Raw genomic sequence first — 21,794 nt, forward strand, 5'->3', positions numbered from 1 at the left:
GCTTATCTTCAAGGCTCTTGCACTGCTGAGGCTGTATAGAGATTAAACTCCCCCGTAACATATCATCTATAACACGATATTCTCATGAAGTATTCCGACCAAAGAGTACTGTAAGGATTCAGTGTTAACTCTAGGGCACATATTCCCGACAGGCTTGAGAAGAGAAGCTATTTATCACTTCAAGTCAACAATGAGGCAGGTATCAATGAGAGAAAGCCAGGAAAGAGTACCAAAGGTGAGCTATTTATAAAGCAATGCCAGCCTCCTCACTGACAAACCAGGGGACCTGGCTATACTGCACACGCCATTTCTAATCAATTTCACTACTTTATATTTATGAAGTATTTGACAAAAATAGTTAAACATAGGTTGCCTTGTTTCATTCTAAAAATAATGCTGAGAAAATATGAAAGTAGATATTAACACTCAGGTTAAGGAGTCTGCAGGTCATATAGTTTAGCTGGATGTAGAAAGGGAACTCAATTTTAGATAGTGTAACTCCTAGTTCAGTGTTCTATCCACAATACTTCACTGTTATCCATAAAGATGTGGCCATCCATTTCATTTTGGTACTCAATTTCAATCCTGAAGTTTTTTTAAAGTTAAGTTATATTCAATGTAAGATGATACATGCAAATACCAAGATGTGTCTTAGATGTATGCTATGGGAAGCCAAGCAAGCAGGCTTCCCAGGGATGGTTTATACCAAAACAGCTCCATTTTTACATTTTAAACATCAGGGTCCCACGTATGATTTCATTTGAAAACTAAAAAACTAAAACTAAAGAGTTCAGCTCAAAAAATGTCATTAATTTCCTGTACAAAAGCAAATTTATTTAAGGGAAAGTTACTATGAATTCTTCTGCCTATTCTTACTGCCTACTTTATGTTTGTGCAAATTTAGATTTCAAACTAAGTTTGCTAAACAAGGCATAAGAGAAGAGTATATCCAAACAAACAAAAAAAAGTAAAAGTTGAAACAACAACCTTCTGCCCTAAACACATGATATATCCTACTTTTAAGTAAGAGAGAATTTCAGTTATTACAAATAACCAGAATTTGTATTTAACTAGGATCCCATTCCACCTTCACTTCAAACACAGGGAGATTGTGAATGGAAAAAAGGTAGTATGCAGAGTTTAATACAATTAACTACAAATTCTGCCACCACGCACAAAGGAAATTACAAGCACCTGTTTCTGATGATGTGTATCAATTTAGAGGTCTGTCTCAACTGACTTTCCACATACCTTATGGGAATAATGGGGATCCATGATCCGTGCAAGACCAAAGTCACCTATCTTCAGCACCAAGTCTTCAGTATTAATGAAAAGATTCGCTGGTTTGAGGTCTCTGTGCAGCACGTTTGCTGAGTGAATGTATTTGAGCCCACGCAGCAGCTGATACATGAAAAGCCTGGCGTGCTCCTCCAGTAAAGGGCCCTGCTCCAGCACATTGGCCAAGTCCGTCTCCATGTACTCCTGAACAATGTAAACGCTGCTCAGTTCGGTAAGAGAGCCCACGTCATCCGATAACTGGCTTCCACTAGGACCAAGAATTTCAAACACCTTCACAATGTTATCGTGGTCAAGTCTTCTAATAATTTTGATTTCACGTAGAGCATGTTTGACACTCTGGGGATCAGTAAGGACAATTTTCTTGATGGCTACTCTTTTGTCACAGTCATTGTCTACAGCAGAAAAAACCAAGCCATTGCCTCCACAACCCAATGGTTTTAAGTCCATATACCTAGAGCCCAGATCAAAACCATGAATGTTCATGAGACTTTCAAATTTCTCTGCCATTTTGAAACCCTTTCTATTGGCTTTTCCTTTCAAATTGTTGAACTTGTGTGAACAAGGAAGAAAACTGGCATCAAAAGGAAAGATCTTTTAAAAAGGGAGAAAAAAATAATTCTGCGTCCACAGCAAGATGGTTTCTTGATGCTCATTGCATATGCCAACCAGGCCTGTTGAGTTCCCCTTAGATTTAAAGCTCAAAAAGCTCTACTCATACTGAGAATTAAAAAGATTGCAGTACTCATAGTTCAAGAAAGGGACAGCAACTCTGCAGACATTTAAAGAAAACACTCAAGAAACTCAAACGGAATGAAATGACATACTATGCACTCAGATTTACTGTGCTGAAGGATTTAACATTTAACAAAAATGTGAATAAATATGCACACAATAGGCTTCTATGAACATTCTCCTCACAGTGCAGATACATTCAGTGTTGGACTGGTCCTGAGCAGCATCATTCTAAGGTGCTGGTAAGCGCTATTTCCGTTTTGCTTCTTTTCTTCCTCTGTTGCTGTATATTTCAACAGGAAGCCCTGGCGGCTGTTGGTTAACAGAAGATGTCTTTTGTTAGTGATCAGGTGGCTCCAGCTCACCACAATCACAATCAAAGCTACCGTCCATCTTACTCTGATACAACCTGGAGGATGAGAAAAAAGAAGGAAAAGAGTCACCACTGCAGGAAATGCTCTTTTAATCAACTTTATAAAATGACACAAACTGGGCATTTAGCTATAAGCTACCACTGGTGGTGTATTAAACTTACATACATCACTAAATGGAAAGATTACCCTCAATCAAAAATAGCTACCTATGTTGTAAGCAATTCACATGTGTTACTCAGGCTCCAGACCTCACCATACTAGATTCTTTGTATTACCTAGGTCATTAGGTTGTATAATTTCTTAAATGCCAATGAGCAAAGGAAAAGTCCATAATATTTTTACAGAATTCTTTAGAATTTTTCAGTAAAGCATTTGCAACATTTTTCTAAAAGTACATATATAATAACTTCAAGTGTTAGTTCATTAAAGGGCATGTTTATTTATTAACTCTGCCTGACAGAGTTAATGCCTGACAATACCTAATAAACAAAAATGTAGCAGTACAAATTAAGAAATTTGCCAAACATGCTCTTAAACTTACAAGGTGAACTCTGAAAGTTCACTTACACAGGGGTGAACTTAAACAGTGAATAAACCTATGAATAAAGCCTATGAAATGTTTAACTTCACTGATGATCAAAAATATCAAATTACTTCATGAAGATGATATTTCAGATTGGAAAAATAGTTTGAATGAAGTGTCTCAACTGCAAATATCAAGTCTGAAGAGGAATGTGGAAAAACAGGAACTTTCCTACAAAAATGGTGAGAGTTTACAAGGGACAGTTAGGGAGTTTGGGATTGACATGTATATAAAATGTTATAATTAAAATGGATAACCAACAAGAACCTACTGTAGAGCACAGAGAATTCTGCTCAATATTACGTGGCAGCCAGGATAGGAGGGGAGAGTTTAGGGGAGAATGGATACATGTACATGTATGGCTGAGTCCCTTTGCTGTCCACCTTAAACTATCACATCATTATTAATCAGTTATACTCCAATTTAAAATAAAAAGTTAATAAAAAATTAAAACAAAATAAAGTTATCATAATATTGGGAAAGAGTAAGAACATCAAAAAACAATTTGGCATAAGTAAATACATAAGTAAATAAATAAATATCATACCTATGACTTGGCAACTTTTCTTCAAGGAAAATTCCCTAGAGAAGTGCTTGCAAATGGATATACAGTTGTTCATTTTTTTTTTTTTTGGAATAGCAAAATAACAAAAATAGCCTAAACTTTCAACAATAAGAATAAATGAGTTATAGTCATACAGTGAACTACTATATAACAAGTAAAAATGAATATGGCAGAAATCATCAAATATACACTAAATTTAAAAAGCAAACTGCATACAGAAATATACATGCTGCAACTAGTTATAGCAGGTGGATAAACATGCAAAATAAAGCTATTTTAAGGTACATTCAGATGTAGCAAAAGTATAAAAACATAAGATTGATAAATAACAAATGAAAGATAATAATCACCTTAGGAATGAAGAAAGAAACAAGAATGGGGCGGGGGGATTACACAGCATGCTTCAACCAATCTTTAATGTGTTATTTTTTAAAAAAACAACTGAAGTATGACAAATTATTAGAATGTTATAGAATTAGGTAGACTGTAAATGAAGAGTTCATATTATAGGGGGAAACGCAGGCAGACAAAAAAGCAAAACACATATTAAATGGCAATAAGTGGTATGGAAAAATAAAATAGAGAAAAGAGACAAAGAAGGTAGTGAGGAAATGCCTCTCTGATAAGGTGTTACTGGAGCAAAGCTCTAAGGGAGGAAGTAAGGAGGTGGGTGGGCCTTAAGGATGTTATGCGGAAGTAACTGTTATAGACAGGGGGCTCCAATATAAAATAAAAAGTTTTAAAAAATCAAAATAAAATAAATTTATCATAAAATACTGGAGAAAAGTAAAAACATCATAAAGCTATTAGGCATAAATAAATACACTAAGATGAGCATTTGTTTCATGTTCCAGAACCAACTAGGAGACTAATGCAGTAGCTCATTTAAACGTATTAATACATGCCTATAAGCATGTAATACAGTCTAAAACGGAAAGACTTCCTGCTGCTGACTTTTGACCTTAAATCTAGTATAGCTGCATATACAATGCTATTTCTCAATAATGAGTCTGAAAGGACTGGAAACAGGACAGCTGCAATAATCCTTGGTTCAAAGAGCTAATTATAATTATTTAAAGGCAGGAGAAACTTTATCAGTGGATGAAATAAAGCTGTCCATTCTGAACCTGAAGACACGACAACTTCCAATCACCTTCAGGTGTGGCTTAAGAATTGCTAGGACCAAACACATCCGCTATTTCACAGTGGTGAAGCTTCTATACAACAGAGGAATCTACCTTATTTCCCTGTCTGCTTCATTCATATTTCTATATACTTCACATGTGGAAATATATGATCCTGAAAAATAAAATAAGGTAACAGTATATGCTTCAATCTGAGCAAATCTACAATTCTGAGAGATCCATAAATATGAAAAATTACTGTGAAAGAGAAAATGATAATACGAATAACTCAGAAACTAAGTAGATAAATGATCCCTCTTGCCCTGATGTAGACAATTCCTTAAAGCTCAGCCAAGTTTTAAGTTTTTGATAAATGTACATTTTTATGTCTAACAGACTTGACATAAGAATACTAAAACCTCTAAGTACTCTCATAAGCTTCTAGTTCACTAACACAGCAATCAGAGACAAGCAGAAATAACGCTTCGCTAAAACACCACCACTTTCATCCACGAGAAAAGTACCACAGTAGAAACTCCATTCAGAGGATGAATTGAAGACTCAAGACCTCCATCCATATCGGCCCCTTTTCAATCTCAGTGAGATCAAGAAGCATTACAGACCAAAAAACAAATGTAAGGATGAGAATGCCCTTTCGGAAATCTCAAAGACACTGGTCATCATTTACAGGGGTAAAGAATGGGTAAAAATTCATTTCAGGGAAGGTAAGAGCCTGTGCCCAGGCTGAGGCTACAGAGTTCTCACTACAGACTCCGATGATGCCTATACTGAAAGCCTTGAGCAAACTTTACAGAAATATGAGACCACAATCTTAAGAAAGAATGTAATATTTATCAACTAAACTGTAATTCCACTAAACAGTGAGGACTGTACCAATTAAAAAACTGGGATGGGGGAGTGGCGGAGGAAGCATTGGGGAGTGCTTGCCTGTGTAGTTGCCTCACTGCTCTGTGAGTAGTGTTCTTCAAAGTCCTTCAGTATCTGTTAGACCAAAAGCTTTTTAGCACCTTTTCATCCAGGAGCTTGAAAAGTAAGCCCACCTTAATCAGTAAGTTGGAGGTAATGCCATACCTCTGTATGATAAAGTGGATCTAGTAAATGCTTCCAATTCAGTCCCCTCCATTCAGCAAGTATTTGCTAATTGTGTTATGTACTTGTCAGCATCCTAAGCACTGCAGATAAAATGCTAAGTAAAAATAGGCTTGACTCCTGCCCTCATGAAGTTTATAGTACAGTTGGAAACAAACAATAAAACGATAGGAAAAAAGGGAATGCAGGAGGGAAATAGCAGTACAGGATGCTGTGAGAGCCTAGACACTGGGTGATCTGACCTAATTGAAGCAGTCAGGATAGGTGCCTCTGGAAGCCATAAAAAGCCAAAGGCCTCCCATGCTCCTCCTCAGTGACCATGAAAACACCTTCTTCCTTATCACTATGACCCTTACAGCAGTTACATTTCAAATCCTGATCTTGTCCAATCACCTCCATCTTTCACATCCACCAGGCAGTCATTGGGCATACAACTGCAACTAAGCTGGATCAGCAGATTACTGGTCAGGGCATCCTCCATCCACCTCAGCGACCTCTAGAATGTCTCATTTATACCATTTTCTCCACCATCTATCATGTTTAACTTCATAAAAGCAAAGTTCAAGGCTCAGACTCAAGATCTGCAGTTCTCCTTCCTTTCTACACACTTCAAGGGAGGAAAGGGAAAACCCAGACAGGACAGTAACTTTAAAATGACCCTTCCCACCACCTTTTTAATTTCTATGTCTCCAAATGTTTCCCATTCCTACTAACCTGAGTGCTGATACTGTGTTGCTTGGAGAGAGATCACTGGTTAAGTTTTAATTAGATAAGCTGATGTTGCTTTGTTTTTAACAATTTGGTAAATAAAAATGAAGTGCAGAGAATGATTTATAAGAATGAAGTTGGCTCTTTGGCCTTCTTTTAGTGATTCACCATAACATGGAAGTAAAAGCTCTCTGTAGCCAGGCTGAGTACCAGCTTCCAATACTTGCAAGATAGTTCCCTGAAACTACATTAGCCACAAATGTTGCCTCGAGCTTTTTCTTCCCTAAATTGCCTTCTGCTTTCTGTCACTCAGCTCACTCCATCACCAAGAGAAATGCAGGTACTGAGTCAGGCCTAAGTGTATGAAGTCATAAAACACAAAAGAAAGAAATAAAAAAGACAGTAGAATAACTTCACTCTGCTTTCATGCATTGGAGGAGGAAATGGCGACCCACTCCAGTGTTCCTGCCTGGAGAACCCCAGGGACGGGGGAGCCTGCTGGGCTGCCGTCTATGGGGTCGCACGGAATCGGACACGACTGAAGTAACTTAGCAGCAGCAGCAGCAGCCTCACTTCCACGTTCTACAGAAATTCGATTTTCTTTCCTTTCTTATCCAGGAACAACTTGGTCAGTGTCAGCAAGTACAAAGTTTGAGGTGAGGGCCTTAAATATAAAGGTTATTTGCCTGATATTCTCTTCCATCTTCTATTCTGCTGCTTCTCAGGTTAAATGCTGATTTGGGTCATCTGGCCTGATCACATTCACTCACTCACTCACCCCCACCCCTCACCAGCTCTTGCCTATTTAGCTCTTCTCCAGGGTCAACTGAGTAACCTGAGTTAACCAGCATTCAGCCAGCCTCACATCTCAGCCAAAGCTCAGTTACTTTTGGAGAGAAGGGAAAGGTTGAGCTCTACTTACATTCACCTAGGACTGTTTCCTAACCCTGGCACAGAGAGGTGTTGTTATAGCAAATTCAACCTTCCCTAAGATCATGTTCTCAAGCTCTCATCAAAGCTACTAAGCTTCCAGGGCAGAGAAGGCCAAAGACTACAGCTTAACTGCTTGCTCATAGGCATTCCTGACAAAGCTCTTACTCCTAACGCAGGATAGCCCTCAGTTATCAGGGACCCCTCTCAGGATTTGGGCCTCAAGGAGGTCCGAAGTGCAAACCAGTGTCAGTGAATCATCTCAGGAACTCGGTGTGAGAGGGAGGACCTTAACACTTAAGCATCAAAGCCGAAGGGGCTTTTGCCTGCTATCAGTAACTACCATTAGCTACAGAGACAGACTTTCAAAGATGGATGTTTACATAGCTTCTAACAAAGTAACCAGTTTTTTAAAAACTTCTCTTCTAGTCCTAACTTTTGTTCTTAAATTGTCTGAACCTCTGCCTAAATGCATTTTAACATTAGGGACTTCAACCATTTAAAAGGCCATTATAAGATAAACGTCATATGTTTATTTTGATGCTCGTATCTAGTTGCTATTTACTCTAGGTACTCACATTGGAATATCAGAACTTTACAGACCAGATAAACTAGTCACACAATCTCTAAAGACCCTTCCAATTCTAAAAATCTATGACCTATGAAAGCACAGTACAATTTTCTAACCTGACTAGTTTTTGCTCCTACTTAATACAGTAGGACACCCAGAATGGTGGAACTGTGATTGTTTAATGTTAATTTTATAGCAATTTCAAACAAAATCCCACCTACAAATTTATGGCTGGAAAATTTAAAATAATTATATTAACCCTTCAACCCCTTCCTATCTTCCTCCTGCCAGAGCCGTCATTTCTAAGACTCCTCTCCTAACCAATGGCAAGGAAACACTGCGGCAAATACATAAGCAGAAAACACTTGGGCATCCTTCTTCTTCAAGTACCTTTGGAAATCTGATGATTCCAACCAAACAAATATGAATACAAATTTCTATAGTAGTCGAGAGACAGGTTATACAGTGTTACAGTAACAAATAACCCCCAAACCTCAGTGAGTAAAAAGACTTTTTAAGTCTGGCTCATGCAACAAGTGAAACATAGCTGTTATCTAAACTCCTGAAGGAGCTTTATCACCTCTATCACAGCCACTCAATGTGCCAGAGGGAAAGAAATGAGAATATCTCACTGATACGTAACATTGTGCATGCTCAGTCATGTCCAGCTGTTCACAACTCCATGGACTGTAGCCTGCCAGGCTCTTCTGTCTTAAGGATTATCCTGGCAAGAATACTGGAGTAGGTTGCCATGTCCTCCAGGGGATCTTCCTGATCCAGGGATAGAACCCACATCTCCTGCACTGGGAGGCAGGATCTCTACCACCAATCCACCTGGACAGCCCCAATGATTCATAAACCTTCGTCCAACAAATCATACACTTCACTTCTACTCATATTTTACTGACCAAAGCAGGTCACATGGTGGCACCAACTTCAATGCAGTAAGGAAATGTAATCCCAAAATGGCCCAGAAGCAGTTTTTAAGAGCTTTCACTGTTTGTCTCAATTCTTCCATCCATCCACTACATTTTTATTCAACAAAACCTTGAGCGCTTATCAAATGCCAGGCACTGTCTTAGGTATTAAGGTATAGAAGGGATCAAAATAGTTTAAAAAAAAAAAAAAAGCCTCATGGAGCACATACTCCTAGAGCATTGTATTCCACCGCAGTAGATTCCACTGTAGTAGACTTCTCTCTGTCCCACTAGGCTTGCTTTCTCTTTTCTATAGCATCTTCCTTCGTCTTTTGCCATCCATCCCCAATCTCATTTAATCTACCCTCTAATCTTCAAATCCTCCAATATTCATTTTCTAGGGCACCACTCCCTTCCCTCTTGGTGCAGTTCTATTTTTAAAGGTTTGGGACTAAGTACCTTTACTGACATTTTCTGAGCATAGCTCCTGATGGTAGGCACCTTAAATACTATTGAATGAATTAATGTAAATAACATATTCTACTTGGTAGGAGAAAGCTTTGGAGAACACAAGCTCTACCCTCAATTTTTTCAGAATCTGATCACACTCTGACCTACCATGTGGGAACATCAGTGATGACTCCAGATATGGTGCTTTCCTTTCCAGCCATTAGCCCAGGAGTCTCACCCTATGGTGAACATATAGGTCTGTCAACACACGAAGAAAGCAACTGACTTCAACCCAGCTGGACTGAAGAAACAGAAAAACGTTAGCTCTGTTATAGCTCCTAGTTTGATTTGCTGAGGTGATGGAGGGGGACTGCACCACTTACGCAGTGCCCTATATAACCAGACGAGCAGGACTCTGTAAACAGTCCTGCTAGCCGAGCAGGTAGGTATTGTGAAGGTATGGAAGATCATGCCAGTACTCTGATTGTACTGTTCTTTATCCCATGTTAGGAGAATCTAAAAGCACCACAGCTTTCCAGACTGGCATCAAATACAACAGCTGTCATTTCTGAGCTAACCCTGGTGAGGGTCTGAAGAAGGTCCCACTGCGCAAGGCCACATAAAACATGTCTGGATCCCCACCAAATAGAGACAACCACATGCTTACTTAAGAGTGTGCCCAATTAAAAAAAAAAATTATTCAGAATGGCATATAGCTTTTCTGGAATATCTTTTCTCCTTTGTTTCTCATTTTCTCCAAACCTAAACAAGAAAGCTTGTAAGATAGAAAATAGTGTAAGTAGGGACTTTCCTGATGGTCGAGTGGTTAAGAATCTACCTTCCAATGCAGGGGACACAGGTTTAATCCCTGGTCCCAGAAGATTCCACGTGCTATGGAGCAATGAAGCCCAGGCATCATAACATTGAGCCTGAGTTCTAGAGCCTGTGAGCCGATACAAAGACCTGATGCAGCCAAATTAAAAAAAAACTAGCGTAAGTCTCTTATCAGAGTCACGTGACAGTCGGATACTGTTGAAAACTTCTCATCTGATGTCACTAACCTCATATTAAAAACAAAGAAACATGAACTAAAGTGATCTGAACTTTAGCCCAGGATCTGTGGCTAAACTAGCTTTGTAATCAAAGCCTCTCATATTACTATGTCTCAGTTCCTCATCAGGAAAATGATGTAGCTAAACTCCATGATTTCTATAGTCTCTTCTAGCTCCAAAATATTTTAAGTTTAGTGAAAGACTCAGGATTTCCACTTCTGATTAAAATGCAGAAAGTTGCAAGACACCATTACTCTCTCCTGATAAACCACGATAAACTGAGTAAGCTACAGAACTGTAATTAAGAAATACATCAGAAAGCTAAGGATGCAAAGAACTCTAAACTCTAGAAAATGTCAAGCCCTTCCTAACACAAGAGACCATGGCTATTCTCATTTCTCATAAAGTTGCAAGAGAACAAGATATTTTCCACTAACAGGACGAAGAAGAAACCAGTCAAATTTATAAATAATGATATTTGCTGCATGCGGGTTCAGGTAACAGATTAGAATTCAGAGGAAGCCCAGTTACAAGCCCTACCTGCCAATCCTTCCCCATGGGTCTTCACTAAGAGTGCAAGTCTGCAGCCAAGTCAGGAAAGCTAAGAGAAAACCCCATGAAGCATATGGGCATCCATTTTGTCCAAGACAGATGCCCCTCTTAAGGTGGAGGTCAAGACAGGAAGTATGAGATAAATCCCTCAAAGGCACTCTTGAGTATAAGGCAAATATTCTTCCTAAGAAAATAGGCAAAAACCTGACGTAAAGAAAACCTGAGGTGGTACTGGAAATCAAAGAAAATGTCCAAGCAATCCAAACAGCCAGCAGCAAGGCTGAAAAGTAATTCAGAAAGCTGACATGATTTACAAAGCTGACAGGGCAGAAGTATGTGATGAGACAATGGGCAAAAACTTCCCCAAATTGATAAAGATATCAACTCGCAGACCTGGAAGGTCAATGAACTGCAAGCAGGATAAATACAAAGAAACTCATATCTAGTTAGAGAGTGGGAATAAGTGAAGTCGCTCAGTCGTGTCCAACTCATTGCGACCCCGTGGACTGTAGCCCACCACGCTCCTCTGTCCATGGGATTTTCCAGGCAAGAGTACTGGAGTGGGTTGCCATTTCCTTCTCCAGAGGATCTTCCCAGCCCAGGGATCGAACCCAGGTCTCCCGCATTGTAAGCAAGACACTTTACCGTCTGAGCTACCAGGGAAGTCCTGGTAAAGAGCAACTCTTAAAGGCAACTATGAAAGAGAAAAAAGTATATACTAGGGAAAAACAATAGGAACAAAGGTTGACAAACACAAAAGCTAAAGACAACAGAACATCATCTCTCAAGTGTCAAAAGAAACGACCAGCCCAGAAGTCCACACTGAGGGAAACATACTTCGAAAAGAACAAAACAAAAACATTTTTAAAGAGAAAAAAGTGAAAAGAATTTGTCTCCAACAGATTCCCATTACAAGAAATGCTAAGTTTGTTATCATGAAGATGAACCAAATGGAAGATCTACAGAAAGCATAAATAATTGGAAAAAACAAAAAGCCTTAAAAAAAAAAAAAAAAACCAATCCACATGTTTAAATGTCTTTAAGAGCCTACTGACTGTTTAAAGCAAAAGCAGTAATGTACTGGGGTCTCAGCATATGTAGAAGTGAAACCTAAGAGCACAGTGGGTTACAAGGGTAACCTGAATCATGCGGTCTTCAGGTCTGCAGTGTTAGTGAAGCAGTTTATATTATTTAAAATAGACTGTGAAATAATACACTGAAAAAATAAAAAGGCTCCGGGGTCATCCTTAAACACGTTCTCCCTTTCTGGTCATCTGTTGTTGCTGTATGTGTTGTTTTAGTCAAAAGTCATGTTCGACTCCTTTGCGACCCCATGGACTATAGCCTGCCAGGCTCCTCTGTCCATGGAATTTTCCAGGCAAGAATACTGGACTGGTTTGCCACTTCCTTCTGCAGGGGACCTCCTGACCCAGGGATCAAATCCACATCTCGTGCATTTCCTGCATTGGCAGGTGTGTTCTTTACCACTTAGCCACCTGGGAAGTTCCTTTTTGGTCATTATGTTTACTTAATAATATCCCATCAAGGGGAGTGAAGGGAAAGAAAAAGAGAAAACTAAATAAATCACCAATTATAAGTGATGATTCATTTTGCTAGGCAATTTTTGCGTATTTTTACATCAATAATAATACAAACTAATATATTAGCATTTAAATACCACAGATGCACTGACAATTTCAAAGAAGATAAAAATTTACCATGTTACTCAAGACAAACACATATTTTATTATTTTTTCCCACATATTTTAATTGAAATAATTTTGAGAGGCTCTACTTTTTAACTTAAAAGTATACAGTTTTTAAGAATTTTAAAACTACATTATGGAATACAGTTCAAAAAGTTTTAACTTGATTTAAATAACACCATCTGGTACATATTTATCTTATATTATCAGCTCTTATAAAAGCAATTAATGAAAAAATTTGGATTATGAAGGAAGTCACAGCACTGAACATGAGAATAGATTTTTTTAAATATAGAACAGCAGCAAGCATAAGAATGTATTGTGTGTGAAGCATACTACTCTTGCACTAAATCCTCCTAACACCACTGCAAAATGGGTCCTGAGATTTTTAGAGAATTTAAATAATGCATTAAAAGTCACACACACTGAGAGTCAGAATTTGAACCTCAGGTTTCAGTCCAAAGCCCATGCTTCTAATAGTAATGTAATTTATTGACAAGAACACTATACCTTCCTTCCCAACCCTAGTATGTCTCTTATAGACAAGACATTCTTCCACATAACCAGAATACAATCAAAATCAGAAAATTGACACTGGCATACCCATTACCATCTAATACTCAGATCCCATTTAAGTTTTTCCAACTGTACCAATAATGTACAGAGAGCTAAAAAACTCAGTTCAGAATTATCTTACAATGACTACAATGCAATCTTTAACATACTTGTTCCCTTCAGAAATTTAAGGGAGCCAAACATTTTATAGGTGCATAAAAATTTACTGAGCACTTGGCATGTGTCAAGCACTGCTCTATGGCACAGTGGAGAATAAGACAATTAACGTTCTTCTGCTTCCACACAGTTTACACTCTAATGAGAAAAGACTTACAAGTAAGTAGCACTTCAGGTTTGGCCAAGTGCTCTGATGGAGTGGCTTGGAAATGGCCATCTGAGATGCTGAAGCCTGAACAGTAAGATGGAAGCAGCATTACTAAGAGATGGAAAAAGGGGATCCCAAACAGAGGGGAAAGCAAATACAATCTAGATCAGGATGTAACCTGGAATTGTGGAGGAAAAGAAAAGAAGCCAGTGTACTGATGGCGTCCTTAGTAGAGAGAGTAGGGTCTGATGCGAACAAGACGCACGATTCTGAATTTTATAACTAAGAAAGCTATTGAAGAATTTTAAGCAGACAACTGGCATGGTTGCATTTCCATGTTTCCAAGATAATTCTAGCTACTGGGAGGAGAATGCACTGAAGAAGATGGTCAAGTGAAAGCAGAGACCAGTTAAAAGCTATTTCAGCAGGCCACATGAGACAATGGCGACTGAGACCAGGCTGGTAGAAATGAGGAAGAAAAAGAGGACAACCCGAATATTCTGGGGACCAAGAAAACCTGGCGATGGATTGGATATGGCGGATGATACAGGAAAACATAGGTTTTAAGCATAATTCCTAGGTGCCAATTACTGAGATGGAGGAGACTTGGATAACACTATAAGAGAAGGAGTTCTTTTATTTTGGACACATTAAGTCTATTCAGGTGAGATATTTAAACCAGAAACATATATTTGATAATTATTCACATGTAGATAGTATTTTAAAAACTAAATTGAATGAGATCATCTATGGAAAGAACTAAGAGAAGGGGAAGAAAGTCCAGGACCAACCTCTGTGTGCTTAGTCGCTCAGTCGTGTCCAACTCTTTGCGACCCCGTAGACTGTAGCCCATCAGGCTCCTCTTGTCCATGGGGTTTCTCCAGACAAGAATACTGGAGTGGTTTGCCATGCCCTCCTCCACGGGATCTTCCCAACCCAGGAATTGAACCTAGGTTTCCTACACTGCAGGTGGATTCTTTACCAGCTGAGCTACCAGGGAAGCCCGGACCACTCTGGGATATGCCAATATTTAAAGGCAGGAGAGGAGAGAGAAACCTGTTAATGTATGACAAGGTGTGAAGTAGGAGGGGAAAAAAATATGTGTCCCATAAACTAAGAGAAGCAGGTGAATAGGCAGGAAACTGTTAACAATACTGAATGCTGCTGTAAGATCCCTTAAGATGGATTTGGTAAATGGTATCGCTGGTAACCCTGACTAGCTAGAGTACTTTCAGTGGTGAGATGGTGACAGAAGTCTGGAGTTGAAGAACAAAGCAAAGTGGAACGAGAACACAAAGACGGTTCTTGAAAATATGCTTGAAAGTGGACTAGAGAAATAGCTAGAAGCAATAGCTAGAGGCAATAGCTAGAAGAGAAAACTGTGGAATCAGGAGAGGGTCTGTAAGAGATTTCTACTCTATATCTACACTGTCCAGTACAGAAGCCAATAGCTACACATGGATACCAAGCAAGTAAAATGTAATTAGCATGACTAAGGAACTGATAATTTTTGTTTAAATAGCCAAATGTGGCTAGTGGCTACTGTTTAGTATAGCTCTCTAAGCACATCTGTATATCAATAAAGATACCGGGTTCGATCCCTAGGTCAAGAAGATCCCCGGGAGAAAGGAATGGCTACCCACTGCAGTATTCTTGCCTAGATAATTCCAAGAACAGAGGAGCCTGGAGAGCTACAGCCCATGGGGTTGCAAAGAGTTGAATTGGCACTTTTACTTTTCACTTTTTCAAAGACAGTCCAATAGAAGGGGCAAAATTCATGAGGCAGGCAAGAGACGAGTCCTTAAGAAGTTAAGGGAATGGGACTCCCTGGTGGTCCAGCGGTTAAGATTTCACTTTCTAATGCAAGGGGTGATGCTTCGATCCCTGGTCAGGGAGCTATGATCCCACATACCTCTCGGCCAGAAAACCGAAACGTGAAACAGAAGCAATACTGTAACAAGTTCAATAAAGACTTTAAAAATGGTTCACATCAAAAAATTCTTAAAATAAAAAAAAAAGATCAAGTGAAGGAATTCAGAGCACAAGTGGAGGAATGTACTAGGGATATACATGAATGAAGCAAGGCAAAAAGCCATGTAATTGGTGGGAACCAACAAGATTTAAAATCAGAATTTTAAACATAAAACTAAATACAGGCTGTACGAAGCTCAGAACAAGGGAAAGGGAAGGTAATTCAAATTTACTGAGTGTCCCTTAAGTGCCAGGCATTTTCTAAGGGGGGATTCCTTGGTGGCTCAGCAGTAAAGAATCACCTACAATGCAAGAGAAGTGGGAGATGTGGGTTTGATCCCTGGGTCAGGAAGCAGGCCTAGAGAAGGAAATGGCAACTCACTCCAGTAATCTTGATCAGAAAATGGACAGAGGAGAATGGAGGGCTACCAGTCTATGGGTTCACAAAGAATCGGACATGGTTGAGCACACACACATTTTCTAAGTAAAAAAACTATTTCTGTTACTCAGAACCACCACCTTTTAAGTCTCATTTTACAAACAAGAGCACTTCGCTCCAAAAGATAAAGCAAATTCACCAAAATCATGCAAGATTTGGACGCAGGTCACTCTGACTTACTCCAGGGTTAGAATCTTCCCACTGCATAAGGTGGAAGGTTAAGAACCACTCAATGTTTCTACACCTGGAAATAACACAACAAAAGGCAGATCAATCTGGCAGCTGCCAAATGACCTGGAGATATTACGCCAGAGGTAAAAACTGTCCCCTCAATGCTATCCATAAGATAATTAAGAACATTTACTTAACAGGTTATTTATTTTAAATATTTACTTACTTGCCCAAACCAGGTCTTAGTCACAGCCTTTGGGATTTTCAGTTGTGGCATGCATACCCTTAGTTGGGGCATGTGGGATCTCGTTTCCTGACTAGGGATTGAACCCAGGCCCCTGCATTGGGAGTGTGGAGTCTCAGCCACTGGACCACCAGGGAAGTCCCTAACAGGTTATTTTTAATATTTTTAAATCCAAGTGATTGAGACAAATGGGGAAATAGATATTCTTGCAGCTTAGATTATCTATACTATTGAACACAGGAGTATATCAGAAAATTGGCATTGCTTTATAATAACTACTAAACTAATAGCTAGGCATTTTAGGGGTGTAGGTAGTTAGAAACCTACCATCACTCCAATTTGTAAATTAGGAGGAAATTACTAAATTAAGTCTAAGTGAAGTGAAGTTGCTTAATCCTGTCCGACTTTGTTGCGACCTCATGGACTGTTGCCCACAAGGCTCCTCCATCCATGGGATTTTCCAGGCAAGAATACTGGAGTGGGTTGCCATTTCCTTCTCCAGGGGATCTTCCCAATCCAGGGATTGAACCCAGGCCTCCCACATTGCAGGCAGACTCTTGACCATCTGAGCCATCAGGGAATCCCAAATTAAGCCTAATCAGTTATTAAATTACAGCTTAAGTAATTTTAAACTTAATGTGGGCAAAGATCATCTAAATATGTGCTGTCCAATACAGCAGCCACTAACTTCATGCAGCGAAGCATAAATTAATTAGAAATACATATAATTAAAAATTCAGTTCCTTGGGTATACTAGCCACCTGTCAAATGCTCAACTGTCACGTGGCTAGTGATTATCTTACTGGACAACACAGAGTAAAATACTAATACTTCTATCATCACAGAAAGTTCTACTGGACAGTGATTAGATTCTCAATCTTCCTTTTGATGTTTTTCAGGAGAGTCAATGGAAAGAGCCACTCAGAAGACCTGAGTTTTCCAAGTCAGTCATTAACCAGCGGAGCAACTTACGTATGCATCACTTAGCAGTGTTTCCAGAAATGAACATGTGTTTGAATCACTTGAGAATCTAGTTAAACTGTAGCTTCTAAATAAGTCTTGAGATGGGGTCAGGATTCTGCATTTAATTCCCAAATGATGCTAATACTACTGGTTCAGAAATCACCTGTACCAAGATTTTAGATCACTCTGGGCCTCAGTTTCTTGAGCAGTCAAATGATGTACCTGGGGGAAGATAAAATGTCCAGGACCCCTCTGTAAAAACTAACATTTTATAGTTTTATGGTTGTACAGAATTAAATGCACATAGATTTCTCACATTCTGAAGAGACAGTCTCTTTCCTGAATTAAATTTTTTTTCCCTATGAAAAAGACATCAAATTTAAATGAAAATCAATGGGAAAATGTCATTTGCTGCAATCTCTGTATACTTTTTCAGAAATGGATTTAAAAGGTGGACATGTTATGTAAGATAAACCTTTTAAAACATATCAAAGGGGATACACTACACTTTCCAAATATGCAGTTCAGAAGGAAAAGAAACATTGGTGGACTCTGCCCATGCCACTATTTTTTTTTTTTGCCCATGCCACTATTAAAGGCACCAGTTCCACATGAAAAGCAACTCCCAAGGGGGAAAAAAAAAACAGTAACTACAATAACATTTTTGTTTTTGTAAAGTCTCAATCAGGACTGAGCAATAAAACCAACCAAAATCTCCATATCTCTAGCAGGCTATAGGGTAATGTTAACAGCCCACAAATCAGGCTGAAGGAGCTGACAGTGGGAAGACAACAATGCTACAAAGAATTTACTATTGAGGCATGTTCTATTTTAACAGGGGCCCTAAAGTAACATAGAATTCAAGAGGGCAATGCAAACTCAGAACTGTATAGCAACAGGGAGGCTCATCAGCATTTCATTAGTCAATACCTCATAGAAGGAAGACAGACTAACATAACCAGTTTATAAATTCTGAATTAAGCGTGACAGGTAATTACCTACATTCTTAAAACACAAACACACACTGGAAATACATGTTCAACCTCTAAAAGGCTTTTGAAAGTCTTTAATACTTTCATACTTGTATTTTTATATTTCCTTTAGTAGGAAGTATATTTTAAAGTTTGAATTAAACTTTAGTAAAGTTCCCCTCTATAAATCATGCAATGTTCTTCCAAAATCTCTTCAAAGACTTAATTCACATTAATACACTTTACTGCCCATAAAACCATTCAAATAAATCACTGAGAAGATAAATAGTATATACAAAGAAAAATATGAGTGGCAAGTTTTTCTTCTCACCTTTAAAACACATTGTTATTCTCAATCCCCTTTTTTCTCAATCTTATTTTAGGCCAACCTGCTAAACAATGGCTTTCTACAATCAGTCAAAATATTTTATTACCAAATTTCAATGTAAATCCAAAAGGACTGATGAAAAAATAGTGCCTATAACAATACCTATTTTAACTTTTAAACTAAATTACTATATATTATAGTCTATTAAATTAATATAGATTAGAAAAAAGGAGAAAGCACTATATATAATTCCACCAGAGTGAAATGCTCATGTTCAGAGCTGTAGCTGATTAAACACTGCTGTACTTTTACAATACAAACTAACTTCTAGATAGTACAAAGTTAACTTTTACATTACCAATGAAAACAAAATGGTTAATTTCTATCTATACCATAAAAGTACTATCTGTAAAAAAAATCCATAAGAAATCTCTCTCATCAACAGCCAAGGAACTGCTGTGGCATTGGCCAAAAAGTTCCCTCCGGTTTTCACCTAACATTTTACAGGAAAACCCAAACGTACTTTTTGGCCAACCCATAGGATCAAATATTTCATTGCCCCAACTGACTAGCAATTAATTTTACCTTTCTTTTCAACAAATGTTACCAAATTCCACCTGCAGAATATATGATATCCCTTTAAAATGCCATTTTAGAAGCCATTACTTTTTTAGAGAATCTGTGGCTCCTCTGTGTGAGAGAGAATTATAATGTAGACAGGAGCATTTTAGCCTATCATTAAAAAAAAAAAATACAGTGTATAAAAAAAAGGGCCACGTAGCAGTCCGTGGGCAGGATGAGTCATCACCCAACTCAAAACTTGCAGCACTTCGAAGCTTCCTCCTACCCGACCCCATCCCCTCAGCAATGTACCCTGAGTCAGCAAACCTTACTATTTTCTCAGTTATGAATTCTCACGATGTTTAAACGAACTTATGCAAAATGCTGCAACACTTTTAGTACTAACATTGTCATTAGAACATATACTTTTTCTATCGCAAAATTAACTGATCTTCAAATCAATCCTCTCTGGATTCTTTCTTAATCACAGAAAGTAGCAAACGTTTTTAATCCTCTTTTGCCAATAACTGAACTACAAAATATGGTCATAGATAAAGGTTTTTATAAATAATCCTTCATTTCCCAGAGCTCTTTTTCTAACAGTAATTCTTAGGTGATTAAAACACGTCCTGCTCAAATCTGGTATATTTCCTAGACGACTGCAATTCTTGAATTCAGGACACCAATAAGCAATTTTACAAGTTTAACAAGGCAATTCTTACTCAGTGATGTGAAAGGACTCTGTGCTCCTTGGCACATAGCAAGCCCTTCCTAAACATGTCGGAACAACTACCCATTCAAGAAATGTAAAGTCTCTGCCACCGATTAGCAAGCCTATTTCAAACATAAATATCTGACATTCTAAGAAGAAACTCTAGAGGCAATTTCCTTTCAGGGCCCAGTCCTGTTTGATCCCTTCAGCCTTCTAATTAAACTACTCTTTCCATTTCAGTTCCCCAACGTTCAAGAGAGAGGATGCGTCCCATCAGAGCTTTAAAAAATAACAAGGCTAGACGACTTAAACAATCGGAAAAGTACTCTGAAGCTGTTATCGCTCTATTTTGTCCCCTGTTAATTTTTCTTTCCCTTGATAAATCATCTTGTATCTGTTAAAAAAAAAAAACAAAACTCAGACTGACTTTGGAGGGCATTTTTAGCGATGAAGGAAAAGAACACGAATTGTGCTGCAAATGCAGTACCTCACGTTAGTGGACCTTTCCCAATGAACGAGCAAAGGCAGAAATAAAAAGCAAAGGAATCGAAAAGATCCTGCTTCGGAGCGCTCCCACCTAACACCTGAACCAATCTTACCAATCAAGGAACAAAAAGCGGCCAGAAAAATCCTTACTTATCAACGAGCCTCACCAAGTCAGAGAAAAATGCACCGAGAAGCGAGGAAGCCCTTTTTCTGTGAACAGACAAAACAAGTTTTCATTTGGGGACTTTCACGGACCACCACCGCTGCGCGTCCCGAACGCAGCTCAGACAAGACTGTAGTAGAGGGAGGGGGAAGAAATTAGGAATTCCGATTTGGAGTTTTTCTGTACCTCCTTAGCGGCCAGATTCAACTCGGGCAGAGGACTTCGGGGCTCCGCGCCGAGTCGAGTGAGCGGCGCGCTACGCAATGTGCCTTGTGCACTGGGAGACTTTGCCCGGCCGGAGTCAGCTGAGGCCGAGTCACCGGAGTGGGATGGGGGAGGAGACGCGGGAGCATTTCGAAAGGCGGCGTGCCAGGAAGGCTAGACTCCGCGCCACCTCACGCTGCTGAGGCGAGTAGCCCCTCCCGGCCGCCGCCCCGCGTCAGCCCGCCGCCGGCCGGGCCGGGTTTCGAACCTGCGGAGCCAGACGTAAGCGGTCGGCAGGCAGCCGGCAAGCCTGGCCCGAGGCCGGCGCGCACCGCCGGGCCCGGCACCCCGGCCCGCGAGGGGCGTGCCGGGTGGGAGGGGCGCGCCGGCCGCTCTGCCGGCCCCACGCGGGGACCCCGGCCCGCCGCCGGCGGCCCGCGGGAGGACGCGCCGGCCAGGCCCGAGAGAGCGAGCCGGCGGGCGGGCCGAGGGCGGGCGGGAGACGGAACAAAAGCGCCTTTGTTGAGCGACGGCCGCCAGAGGGTCACACACAATGGAGGAGAGAGCCGGCTCAGCCGCCGGGCCCGCCGCGGCGCCCTCCGGAGCCGCCCCGCCGGCGCGCCCCGCACACGCACACACATATACCTACCGGACTTCTCCGACTCATCGAGGGAGTGCAGGGCCCACGGACAGCCCCCAGGGTCGGCTCAGGTCTCCGGCTGTGCTGGCGGCAGCGGCGTCTCCGAGGCTCTCGCTTTGCCGCAGTCGCCGCCATGTAACCCCGACCCGCGAGAGAGGGCGAGGAAGAGGGGGCGGAGGCTCTGGAGCCACGCCCCCGTACGTCACAGGCTCACTCCACGGGTTCCCCCGCCCCCGCCCGGCCCAGCGAGCCGGCACGCGCCGGAATTTCCAACGCCCGTGACTGGGCTCCGCGCGCCGCGGGGGCGGCAAGAGAAGTACCCGGGCTTGTCCCCCGCCTCCGGTTGGATGCGCTGGGCTGGGCTAGGGAGCTGGCAAGGAGGTGAACA

The 21,794-nt window shown here is 40.3% G+C and overlaps 1 protein-coding gene across 2 annotated transcripts in view; it reads right to left on the reverse strand.

The window, feature by feature from the left end:
- MAPK6 (mitogen-activated protein kinase 6) overlaps positions 1–21,546 on the reverse strand; it is a 33,482-nt gene extending 11,936 nt beyond the window's left edge. For both annotated transcript variants that reach the window (XM_052646720.1, XM_052646719.1), the window contains exons 1-2: positions 21,416–21,546; positions 1,252–2,440 (exon numbers count right to left, since the gene is read on the reverse strand). In XM_052646720.1, coding sequence (XP_052502680.1) covers positions 1,252–1,806 — 555 coding nt within the window. In that variant the 5' untranslated portion in view covers positions 1,807–2,440; positions 21,416–21,546. The remainder of the gene's footprint in view (positions 1–1,251; positions 2,441–21,415) is intronic.
- Positions 21,547–21,794: the final 248 nt, after the last annotated feature.

This window comes from Budorcas taxicolor, chromosome 10 (assembly GCF_023091745.1).
Source record: "Budorcas taxicolor isolate Tak-1 chromosome 10, Takin1.1, whole genome shotgun sequence".
NCBI classification, from domain to species: domain Eukaryota; kingdom Metazoa; phylum Chordata; class Mammalia; order Artiodactyla; family Bovidae; genus Budorcas; species Budorcas taxicolor.